General features: G+C 37.4%; 1 protein-coding gene across 5 annotated transcripts in view; it reads left to right on the top strand.

The window, feature by feature from the left end:
• Positions 1-14,920, top strand: part of LOC18436839 (protein S-acyltransferase 8) — a 36,681-nt gene extending 21,761 nt beyond the window's left edge. The window contains exons 5-7 of one of the 5 annotated variants that reach the window (XR_002281370.2): positions 12,611-13,243; positions 14,222-14,267; positions 14,336-14,920. Coding sequence is in view for 1 of the 5 variants with exons in the window: in XM_006847061.4 (XP_006847124.1) it covers positions 12,611-13,150 (540 nt within the window). In the remaining 4 variants the exon portion in view is untranslated. Of the gene's footprint in view, positions 1-12,610; positions 13,570-14,180; positions 14,268-14,335 lie in introns of those variants that run through there. The other 4 variants (XR_016044159.1, XR_002281372.2, XR_016044160.1 and 1 more) reach the window with 4 other exon arrangements.
• The last annotated feature ends 228 nt before the right edge of the window (positions 14,921-15,148 follow it).

Here is a 15,148-nt window from a genome sequence, read left to right as displayed (position 1 = left end):
CCTAATTCATTTAGATGGTTGAACCAGTTAAAACTGGCTGGTCTGATTGGCCAACACTAGTCAAATATTTGTTTTGACCGGCTTTCAACCAAACCTGGTTTTTACCTTCGACCAATACATCTGTTGGTGGCCTGACCGGTTGGACCACCTGTGAGGTCCAGTTTTGATAACTATGTTAAGGAGTTTGGGAATGAAAAAAAGGTTGTGTTTGTCAAGGACTTTGCTTATAGGAGCGGATTTGATATCTTGAATGGTAAAAATAGATTTAGTTGGTACCTTCTGCAGTTATAAGATCTCTAGGGACGAAAGGAGTCTATGAGCTTTCAGACGGCCATCTATTGTTGCGTTAAGAGGCATTATAGTTATATGGGCACTCCTTTTGTCAAGAGGGGCATCCGTGATTGGGACTTCTTTTTCTATCAAGTTGTGCATCCAGTGGCTGAAAATTGTGCTTGTGTCCTAACCTTAGCATAACCCCTAGGGGGCTAGAAGGGAAGAACTTCCGCAAATCTTGACTCCATGAGAAGTGTGCGACAAAAACCTTGGTGTTTGGATTTCGGTGGGGGTAGTCAGATTTTCCTATAAGAAATGCTGTACCAGGCTTACGGCCTTCCACTAGGTGAAATAACCAGGAGAATGCAGTATTGACTCATTTGGATAGATTTTTTATATCTTAGGATTTGGAATCCAAGTTTCTAATTGTGCTTTTGAAGGCCTTTTGAAGGCCCTCCCAATACTAGTTTCAGATTGTGTCCCCATATTGCTTTGCTCCATTCTTATACTAGGAGTCTCAGGCGCTTCTTTCAGATTTGCAAATTGTAGAGGTTTGAGTCTCATAAGGAAGCTGGCTTCAGTGGAATTTTAGTATTCAAGGATAGGCATGCTTTGCATTTATGCAAGAAGTTACAAGATGTAAATGCTACATGATGGAGTGAAATATGTTTTTATTCGGACTTCTAGGTGTGAAAAATCCAACGTGCGGCTCAAGACCCTTGATAGAGGGGAGGGGACTGTTCTAATTGCAAAAAAGGATAGACTCAAAAGACCATTTTGAGAAGAGATTGTGAAGATGTCACATGACAAATGGAAATTTTTTGAAGACAAAAATCCATGTTGAGCTGGTTGGAGGGAGGGAATTCGAGCACTTCCTTATTCCATAAAATAGCGACTATAGACAGTTGTAAGATTCGTATCAACAAGATTAGCATCCAAATTGAGATAATTGAGGATGTAGATGATATCTTAGAGGCGATCGGATTCTAGTGACACCTCTACACATTAGGGAAGCTCGAGTGTTGAGTTTTGAGTGTGTGGAATTTGGTTTTATATTTGGAGCCTTTCATTTTGGAAAGATAGCTTGATGAGGATATTGAGGGGGCCCTGTTCTTTTTTGGGTAGAGAGGGAAAGCCCCAGGTCTGGTTGTTCTTGTCATAGCATTTTGCTAAGATTTCTCGGAATCGATAGCGACTAATGTCCTCTATTTCTTTTATGAGTTCCATGACAGGAGTTATCACAATTGTAGCAAGAATGTCACGTTTACACCCCAAAATTTTTAAGGCTGGAGGTGCAATGAGATAGAAGGACTTTAGGTCAATTAGTTTGGTCAGAGTATGTATAGAAAATAATGTTTTACATGTAGATTCAAATTGATAATTTAAGCCAAAAATAGATTGAATTATGTAGTGGATCAAATTTTATCACCTACCCCAAGTGTTTTTGCAAGGGGGTATGCACATCCTGGATAGTGCTATGACTGCTTGTAAATGTATCTTTTATCATTTGGTGGCAGAATCATGATGTTCATATCATTGTTTCCTGATGTTTTGCAATGTCATAGATGAGCCAGTCATTGCAATATCGTTGATAAGCTAGTGAGATTGCAAATGGCCTTTCTGCGGTGAGGATTCAATGCGGAGAGGAAATTCCACTTAGTTAAATTTGAAGATGTGTGCAAGCTGAGGGGTGTGGGAGATCTATACCAAACTATCCTAGGAAGATGACTCTATAGGAATACTTTTGGATGATAGTGTTTAGGTGAGAGCTTTTAGGGGAAGTATGGGTTTAAGTCAAGTAGGGCTTATGCGATTTGGAGGGATGTATGCAGTGTGGACACTTGTTTCTAGAGGATCTTTAGTTTAGAGTAGGTAAAGAGTCAGATTTTGCTTTGATAGTTGAATATGTGAAGATCCTTCCTGTCGTGCTGCCCTAATATTGCAAGATTGGCCCCTGGCCCTTCAGTTTTGGTTTGTGGTCATTCAAGTGGAGGGGAGGAAGCATAGTGTGATGTTCTCCATTCATCAAGAATGATAACTTCTATGAGTCAGTCTTCATTTCCCATTCTGGTAATATTGTTAACAAGTTCGTTTGGCCCCTCTATGTCGGGGTCTGTGGCCTTTAAAGGCTGTGAGAGCATGAAAATAATGAATTAAAGTGGATTGAAAACTTATGTGTGTTGGTCAGTCTATGGCTCTGGTCATGGCTAAAACCCTTATTTTTAGGCATGTGGAATTACTATTGAGGGTTTCTAGAGGATCATCATTTGTTGAGGTTCGATAGATGCCCAATAATGGTTTGTACGCTTGGAGAGCTTCGCCGTTACCAGTGTGGATGTAGGCATGTGAGAGCGATGGCTAAATACGCAACAAACTTTGGCACAATATGTAAGCATGACAGTCGCATCATCGAGAAGCAACCTTGCAAATGTATACGTGTGCATGTGTCCAGAGAGAGACCCTTTTTCACTATAGTGATATGTGTATGACTTGTTTTTAAGGGAGGAACCTGTAATCTACATTCTGGGACCTAATTTCACTATTTATTGGCTAGCTTTGACGAGCCAATCATGAAGCCCTACACGGAACTGTGGTCATTGGGCGCTTTGGGTTGGTTTGAGAAGATGGTCGAAGGTCATGGTTACTAGGTCGGATGGAGTGCCTTGACAGTCACTTTTCTTGACCCATTGGTACTTATCCATTCTTAGATGTTTTGTTTTCAGTGTGAGAAATGTTCATGTGAGTTTTAAAACTTTTTTTAGAATTTTTAAAATTACTTTGAGTAGTAAAAACCCTTAAAAGGGCTAGTAGGAACATGTGTGGTGCCCTGGGATCTAGGCTCACATGTCACCACACCCACATGTGTAGGATGCGGACCCACACCGCACATATGTAGTTGGGATGACCCCTCCTCTCTTCTTGAAATTTTATTATTAAAATAAAAGGCGTTTTGTTTTAGTAGGAAATCTTGGAGAAAAACCGTGTTCTTATTTTGTGGGACAGCCTACGCATGGAGGTGGGACCCCTCTCTTCTTGGAATTTTATAATCAAAACAAAAAGTAGTTTTGTTTTGTAGGAAATCTTTGAAAAAGACCAACTTTATTGTTGGAAATAAAAAAAATTTGCTTTATTATATTTGATGGATAGAATTGTCATTTATCTTTTGTTTAATGTTTATGTTTTATTTCTCTAAATTAGGGCAGTTTTGTCCATAAGTTGTAATTAGTTTATTACGTTAAAAAAAAGGGAGGGGAGAGGTAACTAGAGATCTCTATGCCACTCTCTTCAAAAAGTCGGCGAGAACTGAGTTTAGGGCTAGTGTCATTTTTTAGATGATGTCATCATGCCCTAGAACCCTAACCTTTTTTCTCCAGCACTAACTGTGTCAATGGAGGTGAGTTTTTTTTATATATATAACTCTGGATGTTGATTTAGTATTTATTAGAAAACCTAGTTTTTGGATGGACTAGGGTTTGTATACCCCAATAAGAGAATACTCTTAGTGCTGTTTTTTTATATTTTTATTGAAAAAATGGAGTGTTATCAGATCTAAGAGTGTAACCAGATCGTTAAAACTTTTTATTTGAAGATATCAAAGGGTGTAATGGAGAGTATGAAATAATTAGGGCGAGGGTAATGGAGAGTATGAAACAATTAGGGCGAATGTTCTCGGTGGTGAGACTTTGTCGTCACTTGGTATTGTTTTCTCCCTTCTTCAGCATGAAGAAACTCGTCGCAAGGTAATGGTTGTGTCTATGGGTGAAACTGAAAGATCTGCCCTATTCACAAGTTCTAGTGGTAATCAAGGTGGAGGACGTTTTAGGAGTCGAGGTGGAGGCTGAGGTGGTGAATGTGGCTGCAGAAAATGTGGGAAGACTTGACTTGAGGGAAACATGTTGGGATATGGTTGGATGCCCAAGACGATACTTTCAAGTGCAAATCCAACGACAAGCAATGAAAATACTGCTCTACTTACTCAAGGGCAGCAAGCTACTATCTCGTTTGAACCTTAAGAAGAGTTGGTGCCTATTCCTAAAAGAGAGCTCCTGTTTCTCAAGTAGCAAACATCCATTTGAGACCCTTCTTTCTCCTCTAAGTCTCACATTGCACAATCATGTATATTTGCAGGAGCCAATTAAAACTCTGTAAATAGCGCTGAAACCCTTGGGATTATTGACTTTGGAGCAACTGAACGTATGATTGGTATGGCTGATTTTTTCTCGTCTTATGTCCCTTGTTCTAGTTATGAATCGGTTAAAATATCAGATGGTTCCCTTATTCCAATCAAGAGAAAGGGAACTATACATCTTACTACTTCTGTTAACTTGTCATCCACCTTGCAAGTTGCCAATATTTCTAATAACCTCCTGTCAGTTAGTAATCTCACAAAGACCTTAGATTGTAGTATAACCTTTCTCCCTTCTCATTGTGTACTCCAGGACTTGATGGCGGGGAAGACTTTTGGGCATGGTCTTGGAAATGGATGGTTGTACTTTTTGGAGACTCCTGATCGTCCCTTGACTAATGCAGCCACATCTTTAATTGCTATTTGCTAATAAAGAAAGAGTGTATTTGTGGTACACTCAAGTTGGTCATGCATCATCTTTTACTTGCGTTCTTTATTTCCTAAAACGTTTGAGTCTCTAGGTCAAGTTCAATCGCAATGTGACATTTGTAAGTTGTCAAAATATTGTAAAACTTCATTTCCTATCAATATTAATAAAAAAACTGATGTTCCTTTGTCTCTTATGCACTATGATATATGGTGTCCTCACTAGTTACATCTATATTTGGATCCATTTTTTGTTACATTTGTGGATGATTATTTTAGATTTACGATTGTCTATCTAATAAAAACAACGATGAAGCTGCCAACTCTATGATGCACAAATTAAAGTCTTGCGCTCTGACAATGGGGGTGAGTACGTGTCAAACAAACTTAGAAATTATCTTCTTGATCAAGGGATTGAGTTCTAAACGTATCTACACCCATGTCAGTAGATTGGTATAGCTGAGAGAAAAGCATATACTTGTTGGAAGTCACCTGAGCTCTTTTACTGGGAATGAAAGTTCAAAAAAATTTCTAGTTTAAATCAGTTTCATTGCAGCCTTTTTAATAAATGATTTCCCTCTAGTGTTCTTGAGGGAAAATCTCCCGCAGAAATTGTTGATCCTTACTTACGCATGTTCCCCGTACCTCCTAAGGTGTTTGGTTTTGTATATTTTGTCCACATCCTTGGTCTAAAGAGGGACATGCTTGATGCTAAAGCTGCCAAATGTTTTGTTTTGGGTATCCATCTCATCAAAAGGGGTACACATGTTATGATCCTAGTACCAAGGTCTGCTATGTCTCCATGGATGTTACTTTCCTTGAATCTGTTCTATACTTCTCCTCTAAAGGTCATGAATGCTCTCTTCAAGGTGAGAATAAGATACATTTTGGTGAAGAGAGCACATCATTTGTTCCCTTCCTATTCGCACATCACTTTTATCAGAAGAGAGTGGTTTATCTGATGGTTTGCTTGAAAGGAATGGTGTGCATTCAAAGGAGTTAAAGATGTATATTAGGAAGAAGAAAATGGTACAACCCGATGTTCTAAGCAACCATTCCCTGAATGCTAACCCGGAATCAGGAACTGTTCCTGACTCAAGTAACTCTTTCACCCTCTTAGAGAATCCTAATTTGGACTTACCTAGTGCTATACGTAAAGGTACACATTCTTGCACTCAACATCCAATAGGAAACTTCATATCTTACAATTCTGTGTCTACCTCTCATCGTGCGTTCATATTTGCTTTTTCTTCTGTTTGAATACCTTCCAGTGTTGCAGAAGGACTTTTACAACCTTAACAGAAAGCTGCCATGGATGATGAGATGCGAGCACTTGAGCGAAAAAATACATGGGAAATCACCAACCTTCCTAAAGGGAAGAAGGTCGTAGGATGTCGGTGGATATTCACTGTAAAATATAAAGCTGATGGTACCATTGAAAAATACAATGTTCAATAAGTCGGAGGCGGCCGCCTAGGTTGTGGGGGAGATTGGGCCTCCTAGGCGGGGCACCCAGATCTAAAAAAACCTGGTGATTTTTTATTTTTTTTAAGTTGGATTCCCCACACCTCCCCCCATTTATTGTATATACTATGTGATAATAATTACGCATTACTACTATTTTTTTGGATTACCAATAAATTAATAATTAATATTACATGCAAAAAGTATTTTCATAGTAGTTATTTTTGGGTTCCCAATAAATTAATTACTATCATATGAAAAATGCATTTTCGATAAATTAGCAATTACAAAATAATACTATTTTTTTGGTTTCGGAATAAATTAATAATTAATGTTACATGTAAAAAGCATTTTTGATAAATTAGTAATTACGAATTAATACCCAATAAATTAATTATTGTCACATGCAAAAGATATTTTCGATAAATTAGTAATTACTAATTAATACTATCGTTTTGGTTTCCCAATAAATTAATAATTAATGTTACATGCAAAAAGCATTTTCATAGTGATTATTTTTGGGTTCCCAATAAATTAATTATTATCACATGCAAAAGGCATTTTCGATAAATTAGTAATTACGAATTAGTATTATTTTTTTGGTTTCCCAATAAATTAACAATTTATGTTACATGCAAAAAGCATTTTCGTAGTAATTATTTTTGGGTTCCCAATAAATTAATTACTATCACATGCAAAAGGTATTTTCGATAAATTAGTAATTATGAATTAATACTATTTTTTGGCTTTTCAATAAATTAATAATTAATGTTGCATGCAAAAAAGCATTTTCGTAGTTATTATTTTTGGGTTCTCAATAAATTAATTACTATCACATGCAAAATGAATTTTCGATAAATTAGTAATTACGTATTAATATTATTTTTTTGATTTTTCAATAAATTAATAATTAATTTTACAAGCAAAAAAACATTTTTGTAGTTATTATTTTTGGCTTCACAATGAATTAATTACTATCACATGCAAAAGGCATTTTATACTATTTTTTTGATTTCCCAATAAATTAATAATTAATGTTATATGCAAAAAGCATTTTTGTAGTTATTATTTTTCGGTTCCCAATAAATTAATTATTATCACATGCAAAAGGAATTTTCGATAAATTAGTAATTAGGAATTAATAGTATTTTTTTGATTTCCCAATAAATTAATAATTAATGTTACATGCAAAAAGCATTTTCGTAGTTATTATTTTTGGGTTCCCAATAAATTAATTACTATCAGATGCAAAAGGCATTTTCGATGAATCAGTAATTAGGAATTAATACTATTTTTTGTTTCCCAATAAATTAATAATTAATGTTACATGCAAAAAGCACATTCGTAATTATTATTTTTAGGTTCTCAATAAATTAATTACTATCACTTGCAAAGGGAAGTTTCGATAAATCAGTTGTTACAAATTAATATTATTTTTTGGAGGGGGTAAAATGACACTTTTCGCCCCTTCCCGAATTTTTTTTCCGCCAAACTCCTAGGCGGGCATCTAGTTTTGGCTGCCTAATAGTGTCCGCCTTAAGAATGCATAGGCGTTTTTTCCAAAAAGCTGCCTAGGCGGGCGCCTAGTTTTGGCCGTCTAATAGTGTCCACCCGCCTTAAGACTAGGCGTTTTTTTCAAAAAGCCGCCTAGGCGGTCGGGCGGACAACTTTTTGATCATTGGAAAGATATAAAGCAAGATTGGTTGCAAAAGGTTTTACTTGGACTCTTGGTATAGACTACCAAGTCTATATTGTAGCAATAACGTAGCCATTCATATTACAGAAAATCCTTTTATTCATGAAAAGACTAAACACATTGAAGTAGATTGTCACTTCATCAAAGAGAAGGTTGCTGCCAACATCATTCAGTCTCCTCATATGAAGTCTAAAGATCAACTTGAAGATATCTTCACCAAAGCCGTTGGACGGACATATTACATGATATCACAAGCAAGCTGGGCATGAATGATATCTAAGTACCTACTTGAAGGGGGGTGTTGGAAATAAAAGGAATAACCTTTATTGCAATTGATGGGTAGAACTGTCATTTATCTTTTTTTAGTCTTTATTTGTCTTATTTTTCTAAATAAGTGCAGTAATTTCCATAAATTGTAGTTATGTAATTACTTAATATAAATAAGAGGGGTAGAGCTCATTATAAATCTCTACGCCACTCCCTTTCCCTCGCTATCTCTCTATCTCTCACACGCCTCTCTCTCCCCCTCTTCATATTTATTTTCTTTCCTCTCTTTCGCTCTCCAGATCCTATCTAACTGTTTTCTTCTCTACTTTAGTTTAAACTCTTATTTTGTGGGAGCAAAAGAATATATATATTTTTTGAAAATATTCTTCAAAATTTTTGACCAAATCTTTTGACTTTGAATTTCTACATCTTATGTGAGAGAGAAGGAATATCTAATCAAAATAGAAATTCAAATTTAGATAGGCATGCCTAGGGCTCTTGAGGCGTATATGAGGAGGGTAATTCCTAATTCTACACAAGTTCCTAGCGCCCCACCCCCCCCGCTCTCTCTCTCTCTCTCTCCCCTTCCACGCCCCTCTCTCTCTCTCTCTCTCTCTCTCTCCTTTCTTATCTCTAGAGGGTGGCACATGCCACACTAAGAAGCTAGGGGTGGCACATGACCCATAGGTGACAAAAGAGGGGTACACGTAGCCCTCAGAAGACTAGGTGCTGTTTGTGCCATTGTCCTATGGAGGTCCAAAAGGCGTTTAAGAAACATGAACTCTCGTTTATGCTCTCAAATCCTAGATTAGAAATGTAATGCCGAAGGAAGCTTCCCAACTGAAAGAATTTAGTAAGGCCAATAGGATCAGAGTGTCCCATCAATCAGGTATTCTAGGGAGGGGTGTAGGAAGTCCTAAGGGGGTGCCCCTGGGCAAAGTCAAGTCTTCCTTGTTCTAAGTTTGTTTTCAATCATTTTTGCTTATTTTATTTCAATTTTCAGGAACATTATACGTGTTAGAATTCATATTCAAGCTAATATTCAACTCTTGGGTTGTGTTAGTCTTTATTTGGCAGTAAAAAGAAAGATCCTAGGTTGTATTTAGAGTTTTCTTTCTTATTTACAACAATGTATTGTGACGCTTATAAGTGGAATTTGGATATGCTAATAATAGAAAAAGCAAAGATTTTTATTTTACTCTCTGGAGCTGTACATAGCCGCTTCTTTTATTGATATCAGAGCAGTCATATGTTGCTGCCACAGTCTAGGAATTTACTTCTGTTCTCGAGTCAAAAAAGAAGGCAGCTAAAAGCTTTATGGCTGAATTTATTTAATTTGTATACGTTTGACGGAAAGAATTATGCGAGCTGGAAAAGAAAAATTGGCCATGTCCTTCGAAGGACTCAACCAGATGCTTATTGAGAACGGACCCCCCATTGGGAGCCAAGAGGGAATGTTTAGGAAAAGCAATCTATAAGAGATGCTTATGCTCAGTGGGGGTGCAAAAATACCCTGGCTAAGAATGTCATTTTTATGGCCATCGATGATACTCATGCCCTGGAGTATGAGCCTTTGAAGACTGCAAAAGAAATCCATCAAAAGCTCGAGGATGATCATACCACTCCTTCCCTCACTAGAAGAACCATGGTAATGAAGTGGTACTCGGACCTAAAGATGAAAGGATGAAAGCTGACTGAGGACTTGAGGCTGCCGATATAAAGCTAGATGAAAAGATAAAAGCATGCAAGCATGCCACCTGTTAATACGATGCCAAGCTCATGGGAAGCCTTCATTTCAATCCTCACTGTACAAGAGAGCACACCAAAACTAGACAAGATCATCACCAAGCCTAAAGCCGAAGAAGAAAGAAGGATGACTTTGTGTTACTCCAACTGCAAATGATTCTGTGAACCTGGTAAATCTGAAACCCAACTCTAGTTCATTCAAGAAAAAAAGGGCTAGGGAAAGAAGAACAAGAATAATGGGATTCAAAAAGGGTATAACAGGCTTAAGAAAAAGAGGGATTTAAAGAATTCCTAGTGCTATAACTGCAAGAGATTAGAGCACATTGTGAAGTATTGTAAAGCAAGAATGTGAATCCCAAAGGCGACATGAAGCATGCTTGTGTGGTTGATGGGACCATGCTAGTTGACCCTCAGGATGGGTCGTGGTGTTTTGACTCAGGTTCCACTGCACATGTGTCTAACAGCAAGGATGGCTTTAAAAATTTCAAGCTTGTTACCCCAAGGGACCAGCATATCTACATGGGTGGAGATAAGAACTTTGGGTATTGGAGATTACATCCTTCAGTTGGAAAATGGAAAGAGCATGATCTTAAAGAAAACATGTTATGCTTCTAATATGAGAAAGAGTTTGGTTTGGGTCTCTAGATTGGTTAAGGCAAGAACTCGACCAGTTTTATTGGCAATAAGGTGGAAGTGAAATTAAGGAAAGAATTAGTCATGAGTGGTCTTCTTGTAGAGGGATTTTTTTTTAGTTGTCATAAGGAACTTTATTTCTTATGTCTTACAATGATGGTGATGATGATGCATTTACATGTCATATAAGATTAGGACATATAAATTTAAGAAAATGGAGAGATTAAAACGAGAATTACCATTGTAAAACCTGAATGGAGACTTAGCCAGAGTTTGTGAATCATATATTCAAGGAAAGGTGTTTAAGAAGTCCTTTTGCGAAAGCTCATTTCTAGCCTCTCTCTCTCTCTCTCTCTCTCTCTCTCTCTCCTCTCTAATCTCTAGAGGGCACACACCACCCTAAGAAGCTTAGGGTGGCTCGCGCATATGTGGAAAAAGGAGGGGCATGACAGCCCTCGGAAGACCAAGGGGGGTGCCATTTGTGGCATGCCTTATAAAGTTTATAAGGTGTCTAAGAAACCCGAACTCTTATTTATGTTCTCAAACCCTAGATCAGAAAGGTATTCCCTAAGGAAGGTTCCCGACTTGGAGAATTTAGTAGGCCAATAGGATTAGAGTGCATCATTGGTTAGATAATCAGGTGTGGATTGTATGATGTCCTAAGGCAGTGACCCTTGGCAAAGTCAAGTAAGTCTTCCTAGTTGTTCTAAGTTTGTTTGCAGCAATTTTTGCTTATATTATTTTAATTTCTAGAAATGTTATGTGCTAGAATTCATAGTTTAAGCTTTGTATTCTACTCGTAGGTTGTGTCAAAGATTGTAGGTTGTATTTAGAATTTTGTTTCTTCTTCATAATTTAACCTTCTTCCCAACCATGTGGCAATGGTTTATTGCCCTAGTGGAATATGTTGATGGTATGATGAGAAAGAAGTTTGGCAATAGTGGGGATTGAGAAATTAATTTCTGAGACTTCAAAAAAGAAAAAATAATCAGAAAAAGGAATTACTGTTACTTCTTAGTTTGGAAAAGAAGTATTTGATATGATTTTAAATAATAGTACTGGGTACTGATTGAAAATAGGGATGAAATGTACCTAGTAATAAAGCTAAAAAAGAAACTCAAATATGGGAGACACCTGAATTCATGTTAGCTGCAATTATTTGTACTTTTTTTTTTCTTTTCTTCCATTAGCTTATTTAGCACTCTTTGTACCAACAGAAATCTTGAACTTCAATGGGTTCTTCATTTTTGTTATCAAGTTTTGTAGTATATTATTTTATCCTATTACTGCTTTGTTTCTATCCCTTTGAAAGAAAAACTGCTTGATGAGCCTCTTCTATCTTACTTCTATCTTGACTAGTTCTGTGCTTTTCTCTCTATACCTTCTTTTTTATGTTTTCCTAACCTATGTGCACTGATACTTTACCCACTATATCATGTAACTGCACTCTATCATAATCAGATCTCTTTGACATTCATTATGACTTTTTATTTAGGCTTTTCCCATTTCATATTTCGGCCATTGTTAAGAAGACAATCAATATATTGTGAATTCTTTTGTATCTTCTGTTCATTCAATCTATCAGTCAGTCTCCCTCTCTCTCTCTCTCTCTCTCTCTCTCTCTCACACACACACACACACACACACACACACACGCACACATGCGTACGTGCATGAGCACACATGCATATTCAGCAACTTTGTATTCCTCTTGATCAATGTTCCAGGTCACAGTAACATTAGCGCTTCCATCTCCTTGTTTTGACTGTTTCGTTGGTTCATCTATTTATTTTTACAGTTGCATGTGCACAAAAATATGGATGGGATGTAGCCAGAAACAACTAACTGCATAGGATTCCTTAAAGCCAAAGATAAATGTGCTTGAATAAGAATTTGAATTACATGAATGACTGTCTAGGACGAACACACACCCACACATGCACACCCTTTCTAACTATTCATAAATGCATATTTTGCAGACCACATATGAAAACTTCAGATACAGAGCGGAGAACCGGCTCAATGTATTTGACAGAGGTTGTTTAAGTAACTTCCTAGAGGTATTTTGGACGAGGATACCTCCTTCAAAGAATGACTTTCGTGCCTTGGTACAAGAGGAGCCATCAACAAGGCCTTCTGGCCTTCCCACCCAAGGAGATGTAGAGGGTGAGGACTTGGCAGGCTATCGACGCACCAAAGTGGAGGCTGATCTCGAGTTAGGGTGTGAGCTCTCGAAGTTCACAGGGCGTCGAGATTCTGAATCGGAAGTTGTGGATGAAACAAGGGGAAGGAGTAGTGGAGGACCCAATATTGCCTTAGAGGCTGAGCTTTTACGAGGATCAGCTCGAAGTCTTCCTTTGAGTGGTGGAGAAACATACAATGAAGGTCATCCAAGGCGATCAAGTTGGGGTCGGAAAAGCGGGAGTTGGGAGCTCTCACCGGATCTCCATCCGGTGAGTTCTCCTGGTGTTGAAAGTGGAAGGTTTCATGGAGGTGGCAACACCCCAGTTAGTAAGTGACGCATTTTATCTTTTCGAAAGTTGGAGAAATTGGTCTACAGTGAAGGTTGTGGAGTCAGAATTGGTTGTTGCGGGGATCCCCTTCTTGGCATTGTAAAATCTCTCTCTCTCTCTCCTCTTATTTGAGCTCCCTTTTGATGATTTCTCTCCCCTATTTGAGCCCCCTTTTGATGATTTTTGTTGGTCTGTATGTGTTGATTTATCTGTTTATTTTCTTTAATTAGTTTGTGTTTGATCTAGAAGTTAGATTAGATTGATGCTTGTAATGGTCTCAACTCTAGAAAGATAATTTGTGTCCACATTTTTTTGTATCTTGAAATTCTTGTTTTGGAACATATTGTGGCAGGCTTTGACCGGGGAAAATGAGAAATTCTCAATTTATTGTATACAGTAAATATAAAGGCAAGGTTTGGTTTTAATCCCGGTCTCGGTAGGTTATTAGATTATGGATAAATTTGTCAAAATGCACCTAACATATCAACTATTTAACATTTTGCCATTTTCAATTATTCCAACTCATGATCATGTGTTTTAGTTAAAAAAACTCATGATCATGTGTATTTTGATGGGATTATGAAGTTAAATCGAAACATGTGTAAAATGTTAAATAGTTGTTGCAAGTGCATTTTTGATAAATTACCTTGTGTTATAAGTTAGCATTAACAGCCTACAATTTTGGCCCTCTCTTATCATCTCTGGCCTCTTAGACAACAATGTGGAACATTTACCGAGGCCATTCTCTTTGAGATACTTGCTAATAAAATCGTTGTGCCAGTGGAGGACCTCCACACCACAGGATCCGTGCAAGAAGATTGTTCAGAGGGGCGTCCAATTGTTGGGTCTAGTTCGCAGTGAAACAGGAAAAAGCTAGAACTGTTTTTATCCAAATTTCGAGAATCTGCAGAACTTAAACTAGGTTTTCTTGGTATTCATGTCTTTAATTTTCAATACGTTACTGAATAGCAACTAACCCAAATTGTTTACTCTGGCATGTTGGACCTTATTCCCTTTCTTCGGTTTACTCTGTCAGCCATATGGGCAGGTGCTAAATCTGTGCTGCTCTTTATTCAGGCCGTAATCAAGGGAAGAAGTTAAACCTGGCAACCATGGAAAGCAAGTATGGATTTATTGATTTATTTCCTCTGAATGTACATTTCCATATACTTATAAAACTCACTCATGCAGTATCCAGAACATCAATACAACATGTGAAACATAACTGGGAATAAGGATACACACCAGCTGAGGATGGATGGAAGCAGAGAGTAGCCTTCCTGTTCATGTATCTAACGTACAAATTATTACCCATAATCCAAGGAATATTGATCATGCCAATTATTTGCAGTACATAGTGAATGAGGTTGAAGGCTCTGCATAATAGCTGAGTTAACTTAACCACAATGGTCGACGGATACTGTTACCGCATGTTCTTAAGAGCATAGTTGGAATCACGAGCAATTAGCTGTGGTGTGTACCGTTACCGCATGTCCTTCAGAGCATAGTACTGTTGGTCGACGGGAACTCTTACCGTATGTCCTTAAGAGCATAGTTGGAATCACGAGCAATTAGCTGTGGCAGTCTGGTTATGGTTGGGCCTGGTGATGCAATTGATGTTCAAAATTACAAAAAATGGCTTCAAGCTCCAAAGAGAAGACTGCAAGGAGACCTTTGTTTTCACCAAATAATAACCAAACATCATGGATGTTTATAAAATTGAAAAATATAGAAAGAGATTATTTATTTTTAGTACAAGGATAATGAGGTTACATCCATTTGTGTCCATCACATTTTAAATCAAATGGTTATAAATGTACTTGTGATTAAGCTCAATGCCCAAAAAAAAAATAATTCTTGAGTTTCATGACACATCTCAACCTATCCAATGGGATATCTAATGGTTAGGATTAATTGTGACTTCTTTGTACTAAAGATAAAAAGTTTTATAATAATATACAATCCCTTACAAAATTCTTACTCAGAACTATTCTTGAACTGAAA

Source organism: Amborella trichopoda, chromosome 11 (genome assembly GCF_054954075.1).
Source record: "Amborella trichopoda isolate Santa Cruz 75 chromosome 11, AtrichopodaSantaCruz75HAP2 v2.0, whole genome shotgun sequence".
NCBI classification, from domain to species: Eukaryota; Viridiplantae; Streptophyta; class Magnoliopsida; order Amborellales; family Amborellaceae; genus Amborella; species Amborella trichopoda.
The sequence above is the reverse complement of the archived record's forward strand: the minus strand, read 5'-3'. Positions and strand labels throughout refer to the sequence as shown.